Consider the following 18,356-nt stretch of genomic DNA (forward strand, 5'->3'; position numbering starts at 1 on the left):
GGTGCCCTTCTTTGCAAGGCATTGGAAACCTCTCTGGTCTTTGTGGTTGAATATGTGTTTGGAATTCCTTCCTTGACTGAGGAACCGTACACAGATAATTGTATGTTAGGGTTACAGAGATGAGGTAGTCATTCAAAAATCTTTTAAAACACTATTATTGCACACAGAGTGAGTCCATGCAACTTATTATGTGACTTGTTAAGCACAATGTTACTCCTGAACTTTTTTAGGAAAAGTGAAGCAGTGTGAATACATTGAACAGAACAAGGCTATGTCAATAACCCAATTTTGTCAAAAATGCAGATAGACCCAAGCTCTCGATTGGTCAACAGTTTATAAATACAGTGCCAGTACTGTGAAAGGTGACATATATCAACCTGTAAATAATGTCGTCCAGCCCTGACAAAAATGAACAAAGACGAAATCCTCTTTGCACACCTGTACAATCACAGTCACGTTGACAATCAAGAACCCTCTGGGTAACTTTAAGATGGACACAACCTCTGCAGACTCAAGACTAGGTTATATCAACAGACACATTTAAACGCTTCTCTCCCTATTTCCCCAATATCATGCTGGACTGTATTTAGGACAGTATGGCTTCTATTTGCTCTTCTCTTCCCCAGTACTTGGATGATACTGTACGCAGAGCCACTAGCAGCTAATAATAGCTTAGTCTTAATTCATTCAGTCAGTTCATGTGTGAAAACGAAACACCTGTTACTCGCTACAGTATCCTCAGTGGATTCTGTCTCCGTCGTTCCTCCCCTCTAACTGACGCTGACCGTTTAGGAGATATTTAACGATGTGGTGATTTGCTGACAGGTGGTTGATGACAGTGTACTGTGTAACGTCAGAGTTAATATGCCTGTGATACGTGGTTGTCCCACCTAGCTATCCCTAAGATGAATGCACAGACTCAGATCGGAGCGTCTGGTGAGAGCGTCTGGTAAATGACTGCAATGTCAATGTGAAATGTTAATAGAGACCCCTGAGTATGCCACTGCTGGCTGTCAGTGTGGGGAGACAGAGAGAATTCACCTGGGGACGCAGTGTTCCACTGCATGCACGGCGCCAATGCAAAACGCAGAGCAACGTGTGATAGCATAAAACACAGGTGAACATGAGGATTGTAGGCATTTGCCATTCAACACATCAACATGTCGTTGGCAGTGGTTGGCTTTTACTTACATGAAACACTGGGCAACAGTACGTTAAGCACTGCTGTCTGATCAAACTCATCTGCAATAATAGCATTCAAGCTAAACCCACCAATGTAATGATTCGCATGCTTATGTGTAGAATAAATATACTTTTTTGAGTAAACTCTGCATGCTACACTGTTGCCCCAGATTTACTGTAACATACCAGGTGGACTAGGCTACTTATTAGCTCTTGCTTAGTTTATCCTATCACGTATCATAGTAGCATAAGCTGCAACTACGTTACAATACTCACTCTGTCCAAGAGCATGACAGGAGCGTGACTTACACAACGTGTAAAAGTTACAAGCAAGTTTATCCTGCATACGTGACACAATGTGTTGGGTTGTGGACACAGAGTTACAGCGAGTTTCCACAGTATCTAAGGGTGCGTCGGCGACTCCACTCCAGTCTATTCAATACGATTAGCCTAATAACCCACACATGGTTATGTATTTATGAGCTAATTAAACCACAAATTATGTTTAGAATACTACACTTTATCTGTCTGAGTTCCTGAATATCTTAGGGACGTTTTAAAATCATTCAAAGTGGAAAAAGAAAGTGCCATTCTTGCGTCTTACCTTCGGTGATCCTGTCAGTGGACAGCGAAGTGGTGCTGAAATCGCTGCTCAGACACAAATTGTCAGAGAGTTAGAGGACGTACTTGGCTCAAATAGGCTTTGCTGCGGCTGCAACGATTGGCTACTTCAGCGGACGGTGTTTGCCACGCTATTGCTTTCTACACGTTCATTGGTTGTTTAGCCTGTCAATCAAAGATACCAGGCGTCAGTTTCACGGTTAAAGGCATATATATCAGTGGTTTATTTAGAGACATCTTGACCAGTAGGTGGTGCCTAGTCGCCATAGATAGGCTTCGCCTGATTGTAGTCCAACCAAAATAACTCGATCATTTTCTATTCCATTGTTAGAGCGTTCGAATACTCACGTATTCTAATTCGTAATTCCAAGCACTGTGTGTAATGATAATGGGTATTGCCTACAATGCATTTAGTTTTGGTGTTCCCTATCATGATCGTGTTATGTAATATTATAAGTCATGTATCATTTAAGAAAGTCGGTGGGAATTGATTGACTGGATAAATAGACGTTATATGAATAGATATTTGGGTAATTCAAAGCTGATGATATCCTATACATTACCACATTGCTTTGTGAATCAATCAGATTAAAAACGAATAATAAATTGGTAAACAATGTGCCTGCATTTGTGAATAAAAATAGGAGGGGTCTATAATGCGCACCTAGCTGAATGCACCAAACGGAAAAACAATATTGAGTGCGACTCCCTATTATAATGAACGATACATGTGTCCTACCACGGAATGACCAGAAGATAGCAGCACTACTCTGGCTAAAACATCTGTCGGGTTGTTTTTGAGGCTACTGTAGGAGGGAAACTGTCTGTTTAGTATCAGCAGTGACAGAATGAGAGCAATGTGAGTGTGAGAATTTACACGACAGGCGAAGGCTGACGGATCAGAAATTACTGAAATAGATTGACATGACTTGTGCACAGGTGCAATGTTGCCAATTCTAAAGCCCAAAAAGCTACATTTATAATGTAAAGAAATATTGATGGAATCCGACACCAAATTATACATTCAATATAATTAATTCAGTATATAATATATTTTTTCAGCCATAATATTTGTGTACAGAAATATGCTATTTGCATTAGCAGAGTAGCCAATAACAGGAAGGCAATTCACATGCAGCACCATGTCATTCATTACACATGCCTATGGAAGGACTAGATAGAGACGTCATTTCCCCTAAAATTGATAAACAACAACCACAGGAAGGAGTGGGTGTATATATGTATGTATGTATGTGTGTGTGTGTGTGTGTGTGTGTGTGTGTGAGAGAGAGAGAGAGAGAGAGAGAGAGAGAGAGAGAGAGAGAGAGAGAGAGAGAGAGAGAGAGAGAGAGAGAGAGAGAGAGAGAGAGAGAGAGAGAGAGAGGGGGGCTCTAAATTATTACTATTATTATGTTATGCAAATAGTAGTGTAAAATAGCGGACCCATAGTAGCCAAGGGAGATGTAGGAAGGCATGACTTGTAACCAGGTCTTCAAGTGCTGAAGGGTTTATTTACAGCGAGTGGTGCAGGTTGTCCAATGTCCATGTTTAGGCTACAGTGAAGAAAATATTAAAAGACACAACTCTACAACTCTCAACTCTCCAATAAAGGTAATTAACTCACAGACATAGCTGAATAAACCTTTGAAGATAAATAAACAGTTAAACGTGAATCCAGCTCAAAGCAGCACAGCCCATCTCCACGAATGCAGAATGTGTAAATGCACAAGGCAACTGGCTACCTCTTCCCTGGACAATACCACCTTCAACCTCATAACCAAGGAAATAACCAAGACCACAGGAAAAGTGGAAAAACAAACATTTTAAGGAACGTATAATTCAACGTGGGTCTGTTGTAGAGCCATGCAGTTCCTCTCTGCTTCCCTCATGTCAAAATAAAAGTCCCCCACAAGTTCTTGTTTTTTTTGTACAGGTATGGTGCATGTGCATGAGGTAAGTGGAGAGAAACTGCATGGGTCTACAACAGACCCAAGTTTAATTATACGTTCCATTAAATGTTTGTTTTTTCACTTTGCCTGTGGTTTGGAAAGTCGGTTTCATTTATGTTCTATCAGATGATTTTTTAACCCCCCCCCCCCTGCATACTCAACAAATTGGATGCAGTCTATCACAGTGCCATCCGTTTTGTCACCAAAGCCCCATATACTACCCACCACTGCGACCTGTACGCTCTCGTTGGTTGGCCCTCGCTTCACACTCGTCGCCAAACCCACTGGCTCCAGGTCATCTACAAGACTCTGCTAGGTAAAGTCCAGCCGTATCTCTGTTCGCTGGTCACAATAGCGGCACCCACCCATAGCACGCGTTCCAGCAGGTATATCTCACTTGTCACCCCCAAAGCCAATTCCTCCTTTGACCGCCTCTCCTTCCAGTTCTCTGCTGCCAATGACTGGAACGAACTACAAAAATCTCTGAAACTGGAAACACTTATCTCCCTCACTAGCTTTAAGCACCAGCTGTCAGAGCAGCTCACATATCACTGCACCTGTACATAGCCCATCTATAAATAGCCCAAACAACTACCTCTTCCCCTACAGTATTTATTTATTTTGCTCCTTTGCACCCCAGTATTTCTACTTTGCACACTCATCTACTGTTAAATCTACCATTCCAGTGTTTTAATTGCTATATTGTATTTACTTCTCCACCATGGCCTATTTATTGCGTTTACCTCCCTTATCTCACCTCCTTTGCTCACATTGTATATAGACTTATTTTTCTATTGTATTATTGACTGTATGTATGTTTTACTCCATGTGTAACTCTGTGTCGTTATGTGTTGAACTGCTTTGCTTTATCAATTGTAAATGAGAACTTGTTCTCAACTTGCCTACCTGGTTAAATAAAGGTAAAAAAGAGAAAATAAATAAGGACCAACCCTACTGACAGTTGAAATTGAATTGTATTTAACTTCTGGCTTCCGGTGGACAATCCCGTTTTTTTGGCAAGTTAATTCCTAGCAATGCTAGTGTATACTGGCGTTGCTAAAATCAGCTAATGTCTAGGCTGATAACATCCCCAAAACATTCTGAGAATGTTTCTGAGAAAATCTATTTATTTATAAAAATATGAAATATCCTTGCAATGTTCTAACGTTCACAAAAATGTGGTGCACAACACCTATAACAACCACCCCCAGAACACTCCCCCAAAATGTATGTGTTTGTATAAAATATTTCCCCACAATGTTCGCACCAGACTGTTTCCACAACCTAATGCAACATTCTGGGAACCTTCAGAAGAAAATACAAAATGTGTTCTGGGAACATTCTTGTAATATCAGGCGAATGGTTTTTGCACCTTAAAATAAATATTGTATAACTGGATAGTTTGGGGACATGCCTTTTGTGATGTCCCCACAATGTTCCCACCAGAATGTTCCCACCAGACTGTTCCCACAACCTAATTCAATATTCTGGGAACCTTTTAAAAAAAAAAAGAAGCTAAATGTGTTCTGGAAAATTTATTGTAAAATCAGGTGAGTGTTTTTTGCACCCTAAAAGAAACACTGTTGAATCATCCACACAACAGGACAGTTTTTGTGTTTTGGGGACATGTATCTTGTGATGTCCCTGTTTTGGTCTCTTCCCACAACTTTAATAAAACATTCTGGAAACATTTAGAGAACATATGTTTAAATGTGTTCTATGAACGTTCTTGCAAAACTAGGTGAATGTTTTATACAAATATTCTATAATCATCACCATGACAGTTATTGTGGTGTGAGAACATTTGCCGCGCCCTAACGAATGTTCTGGGAAGCTTCACAGAACCAATCTGTTTGGCTGGGTTGGCAATATACACATGGTACCAGGTAATTGAACTAGATATGTCCATACAGTTGAAGTCGGAAGTTACATACACCTTAGCCAAATACATTTAAACTCTGTTTTTCACAATTCCTAACATTTAATCAGGGTACACATTTCTTTTCTTAGGTCAGTTAGGATCACCATTTAATTTTAAGAATGTGAAATGTCAGATTAATAGTAGAGACAAGGATTTATTTCAGCTTTTATTTCTTTCATCACATTCCCAGTGGGTCAGAAGTTTACATACACTCAATTAGTATTTGACTGATGTCTTGAGATGTTGCTTCAATATATCCACATAATTTTCCTCCCTCGTGATGCCATCTATTTTGTGAAGTGCACTAGTCCAAACATAGCAATGGTCATTATGGCCAAACATTTCTATTTGTGTTTCATCAAACCAGAGGACATTTCTCCAAAAAGTACGATCTTTGTCCCCATGTGCATTTGCAAACCGTGGTCTGGCTTTTTTATGGCGGTTTTGGAGCAGTGGCTTCTTCCTTGGTGAGCGGCCTTTCAGGTTATGTCGATATAGGACTAGTTTTACTGTGGATATAGATACTTTTGTACCTGTTTCCTCCATCATCTTCACAAGGTCCTTTGCTGTTGTTCTGGGATTGATTTGCACTTTTCGCACCAAAGTACGTTAATCTCTAGGAGAACGCGTCTCCTTCCTGAGCGGTATGATGGCTGCGTGGTCCCATACTTTGTACTATTGTTTGTACAGATGAACGTGGTACCTTCAGGCATTTGGAAATTGCTCCCAAGAATGAGCCAGACATGTGGAGGTCTACAATTATTTTTCTGAGGTCTTTGCTGACTTATTTTGATTTTCTCTTGATGTCAAGCAAAGAGGCACTGAGTTTGAAGGTAGGCCTTGAAATACATCCATGGGTACACAACCAATTGACTCAAATGATGTCAATGAGCCTATCAGAAGCTTCTAAAGCCATGACGTAATTTTCTGGAAATTTCCAAGCTGTTTAAAGGCACAGTCAACTTAGTGTATGTAAACTTCTGACCCACTGGAATTGTGATACAGTAAATCATAAGTGAAATAATCTCTCTGTAAACAATTTTTGGAAAAATTACTTGTGTCAATGTCATGCATAGGTGTAATAGGTGGCAGGGAAGTCAGGCGCAGGAGAGTCAAATGGAGTGTAAAATGGAGTCTTTTAATAAAGTCCACAGAGTGTGCTCCATAACACTAAACTTACATAAACAAACAAACATGGGTACGAGGACCCGACGCTCACCTATACAACAAACACACTACACTGACCATAAAACAATCTCTGACAAAGACATGAGGGGAAACAGAGGGTTAAATACACAACAGGTAATGAATGGGATAGAAAACAGGTGTGTGGGAAGACAAGACAAAACCAATGGAAAATGAATAAAGGATGAATGATGGCTAGAAGACCGGTGACGTCGAACGCCGAGCACCGCCCGAACAAGGAGAGGCAAGGACTTCGGGAGAAGTTGTGACAGTCAAGTACAAAGTAGATGTCCTAACCGACTTGCCAAAACTATAGTTTGTTAACAAGACATGTGTGAATGTCTTGTAATGTAATGTAATGACTCCAAACTAAGTGTATTTAAACTTCCTACTTCAACTGCATAACTAGGAATAAAGTGACAGATGTTAAACAGTAGCAGCAGCATATGTGATGAGTAAAAAAAATGTTTGTGCAAAAAGGGTCAGGGGGTGGCCGTGTCATACAGTGGATAATTTAGCCATTTGATTAAGAATGGTATGACCCGTTTAGGTATTACAAGTATGTATAAAACAATAATTGTATAAAATATTGAATTTGGCCTTTACTACTATAGCCCAGAGAAACACATTGAACAGCACATTCGCAAAACAGAGACCAAAAAAAATGTATCAGTAGAAACAAGCTTTTGAAGTATTTGTCCTTTGTCTAGGAGATATAAGAAAGCTCAGGAAATGTTTGTTTTTTTACACGTACTGAACCCCTTTTTGGGTAGTGACAAAACTACATTCATACTTCCATTTACTTTTAAAATCCGGTACCGGTTACCTAGAGACGAGTGACACTTTAGACAAGTGACACGGAGAACACCATTGCGTGAGAGTCTCCCCTTTCCATAGAGTGGTCAAAATAGTGTGTAGGTCAAACCATTTAGATGCTACAGACATTTTCGTGAGAAGACCAATTTAGCTCTGCTACCTTTCACCGCAGAAGCGAAGGTGCGACATTGGCAGACGCAGTGGATTGAGAAACACTAAACTGACAGATTATTATGAGGATTTTTTTTATTATGTTACTTAGATTGACGAACCGGTGCGTCAAACGACATTAGAGGGTTACTAAGTATTTAGCAGTGTTATGGTTTGTGGGGTAGAAGCTGTTCAGGGTCCTGTTGGCTGTTGGTTACAGACGTGGATTGGTACCGCTTGCCGTGAGGTAGGAGAGAGTCCATGACTTGGGTGGCTGGAGTCTTTGACATTTTTTAGGGACTTCCTCGGCCTGGTACAGCCAAGATGCTATCAGTGGTGCAACTGTAGAACCGTTTGAGGATCTGAGGGCCCATGCCAAATCTTTTCAGCCTCCTGAGGGGGAAGAGGCATTGTCATGCCTTATTCATGACTGTGTTGGTGTGTGTGGACCATGATAAAGCCTTAATGATGTGGGCACCGAAGAACTTGAAGCTCTCAACCTGCTACACTATAGCCCTGTCGATGTGAATGGGAGAGTGCTCAGCCCTCCATTTCCTGCAGTCCATGATCAGCTCCTTTGTCTGGCTGATGTTCAGGGAGAAGTTGTTGTCCTGGCACCATACTGCCAGGTCTCTGACCTCCTCCCTATAGGCTGTCTCATCAACGTCGGTGATCAGGCCTTCCACCGTTGTGTCATCCTGCTCCTTGTAAGTGGCAGCTCTAGCCTTTAGCTCAGTCCGGATGTTGCCTGTAATCCATGGCTTCTGGTTGGGATATGTACGTACGGTCACTGTGGGGACAATGTTATCGATGCACTTATTAATGAAGTCGGCGACTGATGTGGTAAACTCCTCAATGCCATCATAAGAATCCCAGAATATATTCCAGTCTGTGCTAGTGAAACAGTCCTGGTACTTCCTGCACACTCTTGGCATTCTCTCAACCATCTTCACTTGGAATGCTTTTCCAACAGTCTTGAAGGAGTTCCCACATATGCTGAGCACTTGTTGGCTGCTTTTCCTTCACTCTGCGCTCCAACTCATCCCAAACCATCTCAATTCGGTTGAGGTTGGGTGACTGTGGTGGCCCGGTCATTTGATGCAGCACTCCATCACTCTCCTTCTTGGTCAAATAGCCCTTACACAGCATGGAGGTGTGTTGGGTCTTTGTCCTGTTGAAATACAAATGATAATCCCACTAAGCGCAAACCAGATATTGCTGCAGAATGCTGTGGTAGCCATGCTGGTTAAGTGTGCCTTCAATTCTAAATAAATCACAGACAGTGTCACCAGCAAAGCACCCCCACACAATCCCACCTCCTCCTCCATGATTCACGGTGGGAACCAGACATGCAGAGATTGTCCTTTCACCTACTTCACATCTCACAAAAACCTGGCGGTTGTAACCAAAAATCTCACATTTGGACTCATCAGACCAAACGATTTCCACCGGTCTAATGTCCATTACTCGTGTTTCATCCTTTCCTACACTGACATTACCCTTGCCTAACGATTGTGTCTGAAGCTGGGCTTGCAGCACGGCTATCCTCGGCGTAAGGCGATCGTTCTCCTGTATATGAGTACAGCGACTGCAATTATATGATTTCATATGTGTTATTTCATAGTTCTGATGTTCTTTTTCAGCAGGTTTTTATTTTATTTATTTACTTTTATATCCCATTCATTCTCTAAATGTAGAAAATAGTACAAATACAGAAAAACCCTTAAATGAGTAGGTGTGTCCAAACTTTTGATTGGCACTGTATATTATCCATGTCCTTGCTCAGCCACAACTCCAAGAAACATACAATTATTCACTTCCGTTAGTGAACACTGTTCTGATGTCAAGAAGCTATTTACGGTCATAGGAAACGATGGCGGAAACATTATGTAGAAAAAAGTTAAGATCCGCACACAAAAAAAAACAGAATTGGTCAGGAGCCTGTAAAAGGTTGGCTATTCATTGCAGCGCCATTCTTTACCAGTTGTCTGTGTGGTTGGTCCTTCAGCGGGTGTAAATGTTTGACAAAATATCGACAGGCAAATATTATTTACTTGACCTTTTAGAGCGCTGGTAGCATCGTCGAAATTTCTGTCACCCGGCACATGCGCAAAACCATGTAAACATCTGCAAGGCTTCAGTTAGTATGAATGCATTTTGTGCATGAACTTTCGTCTTGTGCACGTGCCTTAGCTGATGAGCAAACAAGTGTTGATTTAGTACTGTAGATTTGTGGTGGTGGAGTAGGGGCCTGAGGGCACACAGTGTGTCGTGAAATCTGTGAATGTTTTGTAATGTTTTTAAAATAGTTTAAACTGCCTTAATTCTGCTGGACCCCAGGAAGAGTATGCTGCTTTGGGAGCAGCTAATGGGGATCCATAATAAATACAAAATACAATACAAAATGTTTTGAAGTCAGTTTAATACTACTCCCAAGTGACGCAGTGCTCTATGGTACTGCATCTCAGTGCTAGAAGCGTCACTACAGACACCCTGTAGTGACGCTGTGATTAGGAGTCTCATAGGGCGGCGCACAATTGGCCTAGCGTCGTCCGGGTTTGGCCGGTATAGGCCCTCATTGTAAATAAACATTTGTTCTTAACTGACTTGCCTAGTTAAATAAAGGTTAAACAAATTTCAAATTACATTAAATAATTTGTTTCAAATTTCGACCTTACTATGAACCAACCACACGAACAATCAGCAGACTATGTTTATTCAACATTCATGACAGACAAGGGAGTTTTTTATTCTATGTAGCCTAAATGTGCGTGGCTATGCCAAACCGTCAATGGAAGCTTCACCACAATCAATGGAAAGAATCACCACATTCGGGACTAGCCTAGTCCTAGTCTGATTAATCAGGCTGTAATACACAAATATTTGGTATACAGCCTGAGACATCAGGGCTGTGTGCCTAAATTGTGTAAAACTTCCTTTCAAGCCAGAATGTTGAATACAATTACATTTAAACTTACTCTACTGGTTGTCTGTGAGGTTTCACCTGCTGCTCGAAAATGGAGACAAAATAGAGTAGTGTCATTACTCCAACTATTAGTAGCTGGTTTGTACAATAGCATGTACATGTACGTGTAAAGTAACCTCAAATATCATTTCATTCAACATTCTCTCTCTCCCTTGCAGAGACTATTACAGCCGCTCTCCGGAGAAAATATTACGGTAACTTTTTTCACACTGATATCATGGAGTAACCATGGTAACGGCGGATGTTTAAGCAAGCGGAGGTCTACCTCATACCTGTTTATAACGCAATAGGCTACAACCCAAGCTAGGATAGCCCAAGTATTTTATTGATTTATTGACCATCTAAATTCACAACTTTGTGGTGTCTAATGTAACAAATATAGGGTTTAATCGACTTTTGAACTGTAGGCATATTCAATAATCACAGTTTGAATTGATGACTTGAACTTAGCGTAGCCATACATGCAGACAACCCATGCTCTGTGTGCTTTTTCTTTGTTAAAACGACCCAGAGATTTAACTGTGGACAAGACCACACAATACTGTACTTTTGTCCGTTTTCTTTACTCATTAAATCGGTCGGACAAAACACCATTGATTCGTCCGGAATTCTCCCTCTAGAACTCTGCGTTTGCCAGTTCACCCGCTCGACTGATTACTGTTACGTCTGTGCATTGCGACGCACATTGGACTGGACTGCTTTATCTCGAAAGTTGCTACTGGGGTCTACAACCTGATAACTTTTATTCACCATCACAGTGAAGAGAAATAGCTTGAGATGGGTAAGTGAAATACAATTGTTTTCTTATTGTTAATGATTTATTGGCGACTTGTTGATGCTACTTCCGAACAAGGATAACGGAACGTGTGTTTGGGTGCTGCGGTGATTGACACTTTCTGACACTGGATGAACGATTTTACAACAGAGCGTTTGAATTGCTGATTCGGGAAACTGTTTAGAAAATTGTTAAAATCATATTGCTCATGCATACATTTTAGAAAAAGGAATGCAATGTTGCCGCATGTGGAATAAAGTTTTTTTTCACGATCTATTAAATAAACGTCAACATGTTTAGAACCAAATGCTGGGGAGGGATGGGTAGCTTGTGTCCTGCCTTTATCAATCAGAGTAAGAATTTGATTTGATACCAGCACCAGATTCTTTGTCTTGTGGGAGCCTTCTGTAACCGTATCTATTGAGTTGCCTTGGATAAGAATGGATGGCTTGAACTCCATAGCTTTCCTGGGAAAGGAATGTGTGCACTGTGCATGGAAGGGATGTAACTAAAGTGCTTTCAATTGAGTTGCGTAACCAGACGCCTTCAACTGAGTGATGAAATGGTATTGAACACACACACACACACACACACACACACACACACACACACACACACACACACACACACACACACACACACACACACACACACACACACACACACACACACACACACACACACACACACACACACACACACACACACACACTGTCCCCCCATACACACACAATTTCCTCAAAACATGTTGTTTTATTACCATGCCCTTTTATTTACCATGCTGCTGATATGCTGTTAAGTAGTCCAGTATGAAGCTCATAATCACATCATGCTGCTTGTCTGTTTGCTAGATATGAGGAAGAGACAGAAGCTACGGTGAGATGTTTAATGCAATTACAACTCACCAGGCACTAGATTTAGAGCTACAATCTGGGAATTGGTTCAATGGTATATTCATTATTTTTCCAGCCACATCCCTCAGCTGTAGAGCAAAACAAGTGGCAGGGCTGCTATTTTACTGAAACACTGCTTTAACGACTGCTCATAATGCATGGATACATTTTATACTGGTTTAAACCACTGTTGTGTGAATGTCTAAAGATGCACAGTCCAATTGAAAACAAAGCAATGTACAGTATATCAAGAGCTTTGCCTCTTTTTCAATTGAACGTGAAAAGGTAACGCAAAGGAAAGGTAATCATAAAGAATAGACTTCAAAGTACAGATTCTCCATTTGGTCAGATTCTCCATTGTTCCAATGATGTCAACCCAATGTTTAATTTCCCCTCAGAAGGATAGGGCCGGCTGCTATTTTCTTTGGTCCCCCCCTCTCTGTCTCTGTCTCTGTCTCTGTCTCTGTCTCTGTCTCTGTCTCTGTCTCTGTCTCTGTATCTGTCTCTGTCTCTGTCTCTGTCTCTGTCTCTGTCTCTGTCTCTGTCTCTCTGTCTCTCTGTCTCTCTCTCTCTCTCTCTCTCTCTCTCTCTCTCTCTCTCTCTCTCTCTCTCTCTCTCTCTCTCTCTCTCTCTCTCTCTCTCTCTCTCAATTCAATTCAATTCAAGGGCTTTATTGGCATGGGAAACATGTGTTAACATTGCCAAAGCAAGTGAGGTAGATAATATATAAAGTGAATATATAAAGTGAAATAAACAATAAAAATTAACAGTAAACATCACACATACAGAAGTTTCAAAACATTAAACTCTCTCTCTCTCTCTCTCTCTCTCTCTGTCTCTCTTTCTCTCTCTCTTCTCTCTCTCTCTCTCTCTCTCTTCTCTCTCTCTCTTCTCTCTCTCTCTCTCTCTCTCTCTCTCTCTCTCTCTCTCTCTCTCTCTCTCTCTCTCTCTCTCTCTCTCTCTGCCATGTCAATTTGCTACTGGTGGAACACAAACAGATGTGAGGAAAGGAAGGAACAGTACAGCTGCCAGGAAAAACTCATCTTGAATGAGGGGAAGTGGCCTTGAACCTCACCTGGCCCCTTGAGGAGAGTGTTTGTCAAGACAGACAGACAGACAGACAGACAGACAGACAGACAGACAGACAGACAGACAGACAGACAGACAGACAGACAGACAGACAGACAGACAGACAGACAGACAGACACAGACAGACAGACAGACAGACAGACAGACAGACAGACAGACAGACAGACAGACATTGTTACTGTGTAACGGCCATTCGTTCTTTCAGTCATTCTTTTTTGCATCATCCCTCCATTATGCATCCAGCAAGTCACATGAGTGCTAAATGGTGGCATTATGCAGTTGTTCTGTGCCCCCTCCAAGCATTCTCCTCTTTCTGTGGGGCCTTTTGATAATCTTCACAAGCGTTGCAGTGTTTGCGGAACAATTTCACTTCATGTCCTTTGACTCCCTGCTCCAGCTGAGAACCGGGAGGATTTGCTAATGTGAATAGCTCTGTCTGTCTGTCTGTCTGTCTGTCTGTCTGTCTGTCTGTCTGTCTGTCTGTCTGTCTGTCTGTCTGTCTGTCTGTATGTCTGTCTGTCTGTCTGTCTGTCTGTCTGTCTGTCTGTCTGTCTGTCTGTCGCATTCCAGGCTTTGCTGGGTATGGGTCTGACCCCACGGGTTGGACACAGACACGGAGACACACACAGACACTGACAGAGACACAGACATATGCACGGCTACACACATACGTGCACACTCCTGGGATTTCTAGGCGGGAACTCTTGCCACTTTGCAGCATTGGATCAAGTGTCATCAGATTGCATGAGAGTATGAGGCCCACTAACAGACCCCATCCCGCCATGCCAATAACATGTCTGTCTATCTCATTCCATCTGGCCAATAAGTCACCAATATGCCAATATGCTCAAACGCCCATGACGCAGCTGTTCAGCCTCTACGTTAGTTAAACATTAGTCAGATGTTGTATGGACTTTACTGTGTGAAGAGTATGCAGTGACAGAGATGTGGATACTAATGTTGCATACACTGAATTAGAATACAATTGCAGAGTTGAGTGATTTTTCTATTCTACCTGAACCTGAGAAGTTTATCCGCTCCCTTATACCCTCAGCGAGGACAGATTACCCAGTGTGTGTGTGTGTGTGTGTGTGTGTGTGTGTGTGTGGCATGCACACACTACTGTGGAGGAGAATGATTTATTATGATACAACAGCAATGTCTGCATTACGCTGTATGGAATTGCAATTATTGGCAGAGACCCCGGGCTAGAATCCCCCATTGTTCCACACGCCTATCTCCTTAATCAAAGTTCTGTGTGGGTGCGTGTGTGTGTGTGCGCATGTGTGTGTGTGTGCGTGTGTGTGTGTGCGTGTGCGTGTGTGTTTGAAGAGAGGTCATTTTACCTTCCTGTATGGAATGACCAAAGCTCAAATGTCAATAACAGGCCCATCTCGGCGCCAGCTTCCGTGTTTCACTTCTTTCTCATCCTCCCTTCGGACTCCATGGTGTTGGGTTTCCAAGCAGCAGTAAATAGTGAGCAAGCACTTATATGTCTTGGGGGGAGTGAGTCATTGAGCCACCCACCTACCCCTGCTCTCCTGTTCTGTGTCTCTGCTTTCGATTTGGATGGAGTTACGGTTTGTGAACTGTTCCTAGATCAAATTTGGCCAGAGAGAGAGTCTGAAATACAAAGCTCCCTTCCACCACCACTAACTCACTTCTCCAGATGCTCTGAGACACTGAACCACTGAGAAGTCTCCTCTCTAAGTCACAGGGACTATCTAGTAGTGTTTACCCCCCTAGCAAGGTCTGACTGGCTGCTTCCTACTCTCCTTAGATGACCCTTTCCATCATAGGTTCATATTCTGACCAATTGTCTGTCGTTTCTCTCTTTCTCTATTGTAAAGACCTTTCTGCTGTCCCTAATAGGCCAAATCAAATCAACGTGTATTGGTCACGGACACAGTTTGGCAGATGTTATAGCGGGTGCAGCGAAATGCTCAAGTTACTAGCTCCTAACAACGCAGTAGTATGTCAAACAATTATCTACACAAAACGTTCCCAAATAGCCAGTGCTTGATCCACCGTTTTTTCCTGGTGAGGCTTTAGCAGAAAGTAGGCTCTTCTCCAACCGACCAGGGGCAAGAGGTGTTTGATCTAAAGTCCAGACCCTCTCGTGCTCTGTCTTTGAGTCACATGGTCCTTTATCGTTGTTGGCGCCACTGTCTTGGTGCTATTACATGGTGTTCTAGGCTGCTCTCTGTTCCTGTTTATTTCCTCAGGTGTTCCTGTAAAAGAGGAACACATTTTGTTGTTCATATCTGTAGTGCAGCAGTGTACTGTAGTGAACACCCAGTTGTACACTTGTTGAGTGCCCTTAAGTGTAGCAGACCAGCTAAGTGTGTTCCGTGGCTCTAGCAAGTGCACTTCACTGTTGCCAAGGCTCTCAGAACTCTGTGTCCAAACTCAATCCCCTCTGGAATGGAATTCAGTTCCCTTATGACACAATTGCCCTTTGACCTCCCGTTTTCACCACACAATGGGTACTTAAAGAAGAAGAAGAAACCTTCTCTGCAGGAGAATGTGTGCTGAGCTGGGACGGGCTGGCATTAGATGTAGACGGGGTCAGACAGACAGGGGGAGAGAAGGGAGGTAGACTATGGGGAAAACTTTATGGTCTCTGTATTGTACATTTCAACAACCTCAGACCACATTTTTTTGTGTATTGTGCAAATTTACAATATGCACATGTGGCGCACACACACACACACACACACACACACACACACACACACACACACACACACACACACACACACACACACACACACACACACACACACACACACACACACACACACACACACACACACACATCATGTAGGGGCTTGAGTTGCTCTTTAGATCTGTTAGTCTACTGTAATGAAAGAGGTACCATGATCCAAGGTTTAGACAGCCTTGTCCGTTCTAATCCCTTCAATATTACATGAAGGAAGGGGACACATACTGTGTTTTTTTGTGCGTGTGTGTGTGCGTGCACAGTGGTGGGTACAGGTAGAGGTGAACCACAACCTTCAGACCCCCCACAGAGCTTCAACAGTGGGCATTCTGGGTAATCATAACATGCTTATATAACATTTTAGGACTAACCCAAATAAGACATGAAGTCCTCATACGTGTTGTGCTGGAAAATGGGATGGAAACTGTTGTTATGAGTTAGAATTTCTTCCCCATATATCACAATATATTAAGTACTATGTGTAAAACGTAAAAAAAATCTGAGAAGGTAGTGTTTTGTTGTCAGCTTAACTGCGTGTCTCTTTCTGAGTGAAGACATAGACAGTAAAACACACAAATGACGCTAATCCTTCTTTTACAGACTTATGTCCTGTCAAATAAGAATTGGGCAGGAAATGTATTCTTCTTCTGTTTATTCTTCTCTCATTAGCTCTGTTTTCTATTCCTTTCTTCCTTCCATTCATTCACCTCTTAATGGAGTTGCTCTCAACAGGCCTGTATTGATTCCTGCAGTCTATTGTAGCGTAGCCTTGGACTTTCTCTGACTGCCTTGTATGTTTATTATGAGCCTGGTACTTAAACACATGCAGGGCTCAGTGTGTTCCTCGGCAGGTTACCATAGTCCTAACACGGAGATGTGCCTGTTTGAGCGTTTCAGAAGTATAGAAGTCAGGTTGATTCTAACAGGTGTTTTGTGCGTATGTTTTTTCACCGGCAGACAATGCATTTCTACCAGAGTGCGTTGCCATGGTTACCAAGTAATACCAAGTCGAGAGTCTGCGATCAGCTAATTCCTTTAGTCCTTTTCTTCCTCCTTCTGTTCACCACCATCTAATGACTTGGCAAAGTTGTGCGTGTGTGTGTGTGTGCACATGACATCCACATGAGGACATTCACAGTGGTCATTATTCATGTCAGAGCTTCCACTAAATGCACAGAAAGAGCATTCCCATGTGGCTATAGGAGAGGAGAGGAGAGGAAAAGAGAGGAGAGGAGAGGAAAAGAGAGGAGAGGAAAAGAGAGGAGAGGAGAGGAAAAGAGAGGAGAGGAAAGGAAAGGGGAGGAGATGAAAAGAGAGGAGAGGAGAGGAAAAGACAGGAGAGGAGAGGAAAAGAGAGGAGAGGAGAGGAAAAGAGAGGAGAGGAGAGGAAAAGAGAGGAGAGGAGAGGAGAGGAAATGAAAGGAAAGGGAAGGAGAGGAAAAGAGAGGAAAAGAGAGGAGAGGAGAGGAAAAGAGAGGAGAGGAGAGGAAAAGAGAGGAGAGAAAAAGAGAGGAGAGGAGAGGAAAAGAGAGGAGAGGAGTAGAGAGGAGAGGGTTCCCTCACTGATAGCCCTGCCCCTTCCCCACTCTCTGTCCTCTCCTCCTATAATATCGCAGTATAGCTGTTATCCAGGTCATGGGTGGGGCAGACCGTCAAGTCAACCACAGCCTGCAGCCATAGCGCTCTAATACACATACTACACAAAACACCATCCTTCTCCGATACACACAATCTCCTAACACAGCCCAAACGTAATTTAATATAATCGTATTGAATGTCCCTGAGACTAGAAATGCCAAAGTGACTACCTTGTATGTGCATCACACATGAGAAGCTTTCTGGAGCATTGTCTGTATGTATGTCCCAGTCCCAAATGGCACCCTATTCCATTTATAGGGCACTTCTTTTGACCAGGGCCCATAGGGCACTATATAGGGAATAGTATAGGGAATAGTGTGCAATTTGGGCCTAGGTCATAGCCATGACATCGGACTGTGATATGAGCTCCCATCCCTCCCGTCCCTCCATCCTCCATCTTAGTTGTTTCACTCCTCCATCCCTCCATCC

At 42.4% G+C, this 18,356-nt stretch overlaps 2 protein-coding genes across 2 annotated transcripts in view; one reads left to right on the plus strand and one right to left on the minus strand.

The window, feature by feature from the left end:
• LOC118361867 (WD repeat-containing protein 17-like) overlaps positions 1–1,828 on the minus strand; it is a 51,793-nt gene extending 49,965 nt beyond the window's left edge. The window contains exon 1 of the mRNA XM_052486700.1: positions 1,787–1,828. The gene's annotated coding sequence lies outside the window, so the exon portion shown is untranslated. The remainder of the gene's footprint in view (positions 1–1,786) is intronic.
• Positions 1,829–11,345: 9,517 nt separating this feature from the next.
• The window catches only part of LOC118371877 (neuronal membrane glycoprotein M6-a), a 90,903-nt gene continuing 83,892 nt past the window's right edge, over positions 11,346–18,356 (plus strand). Inside the window, exon 1 of the mRNA XM_035757517.2 lies at positions 11,346–11,591. Coding sequence (XP_035613410.1) covers positions 11,588–11,591 — 4 coding nt within the window. The 5' untranslated portion in view covers positions 11,346–11,587. The remainder of the gene's footprint in view (positions 11,592–18,356) is intronic.

The sequence above is a fragment of the Oncorhynchus keta genome, chromosome 29, assembly GCF_023373465.1.
Source record: "Oncorhynchus keta strain PuntledgeMale-10-30-2019 chromosome 29, Oket_V2, whole genome shotgun sequence".
Lineage (NCBI taxonomy): Eukaryota > Metazoa > Chordata > Actinopteri > Salmoniformes > Salmonidae > Oncorhynchus > Oncorhynchus keta.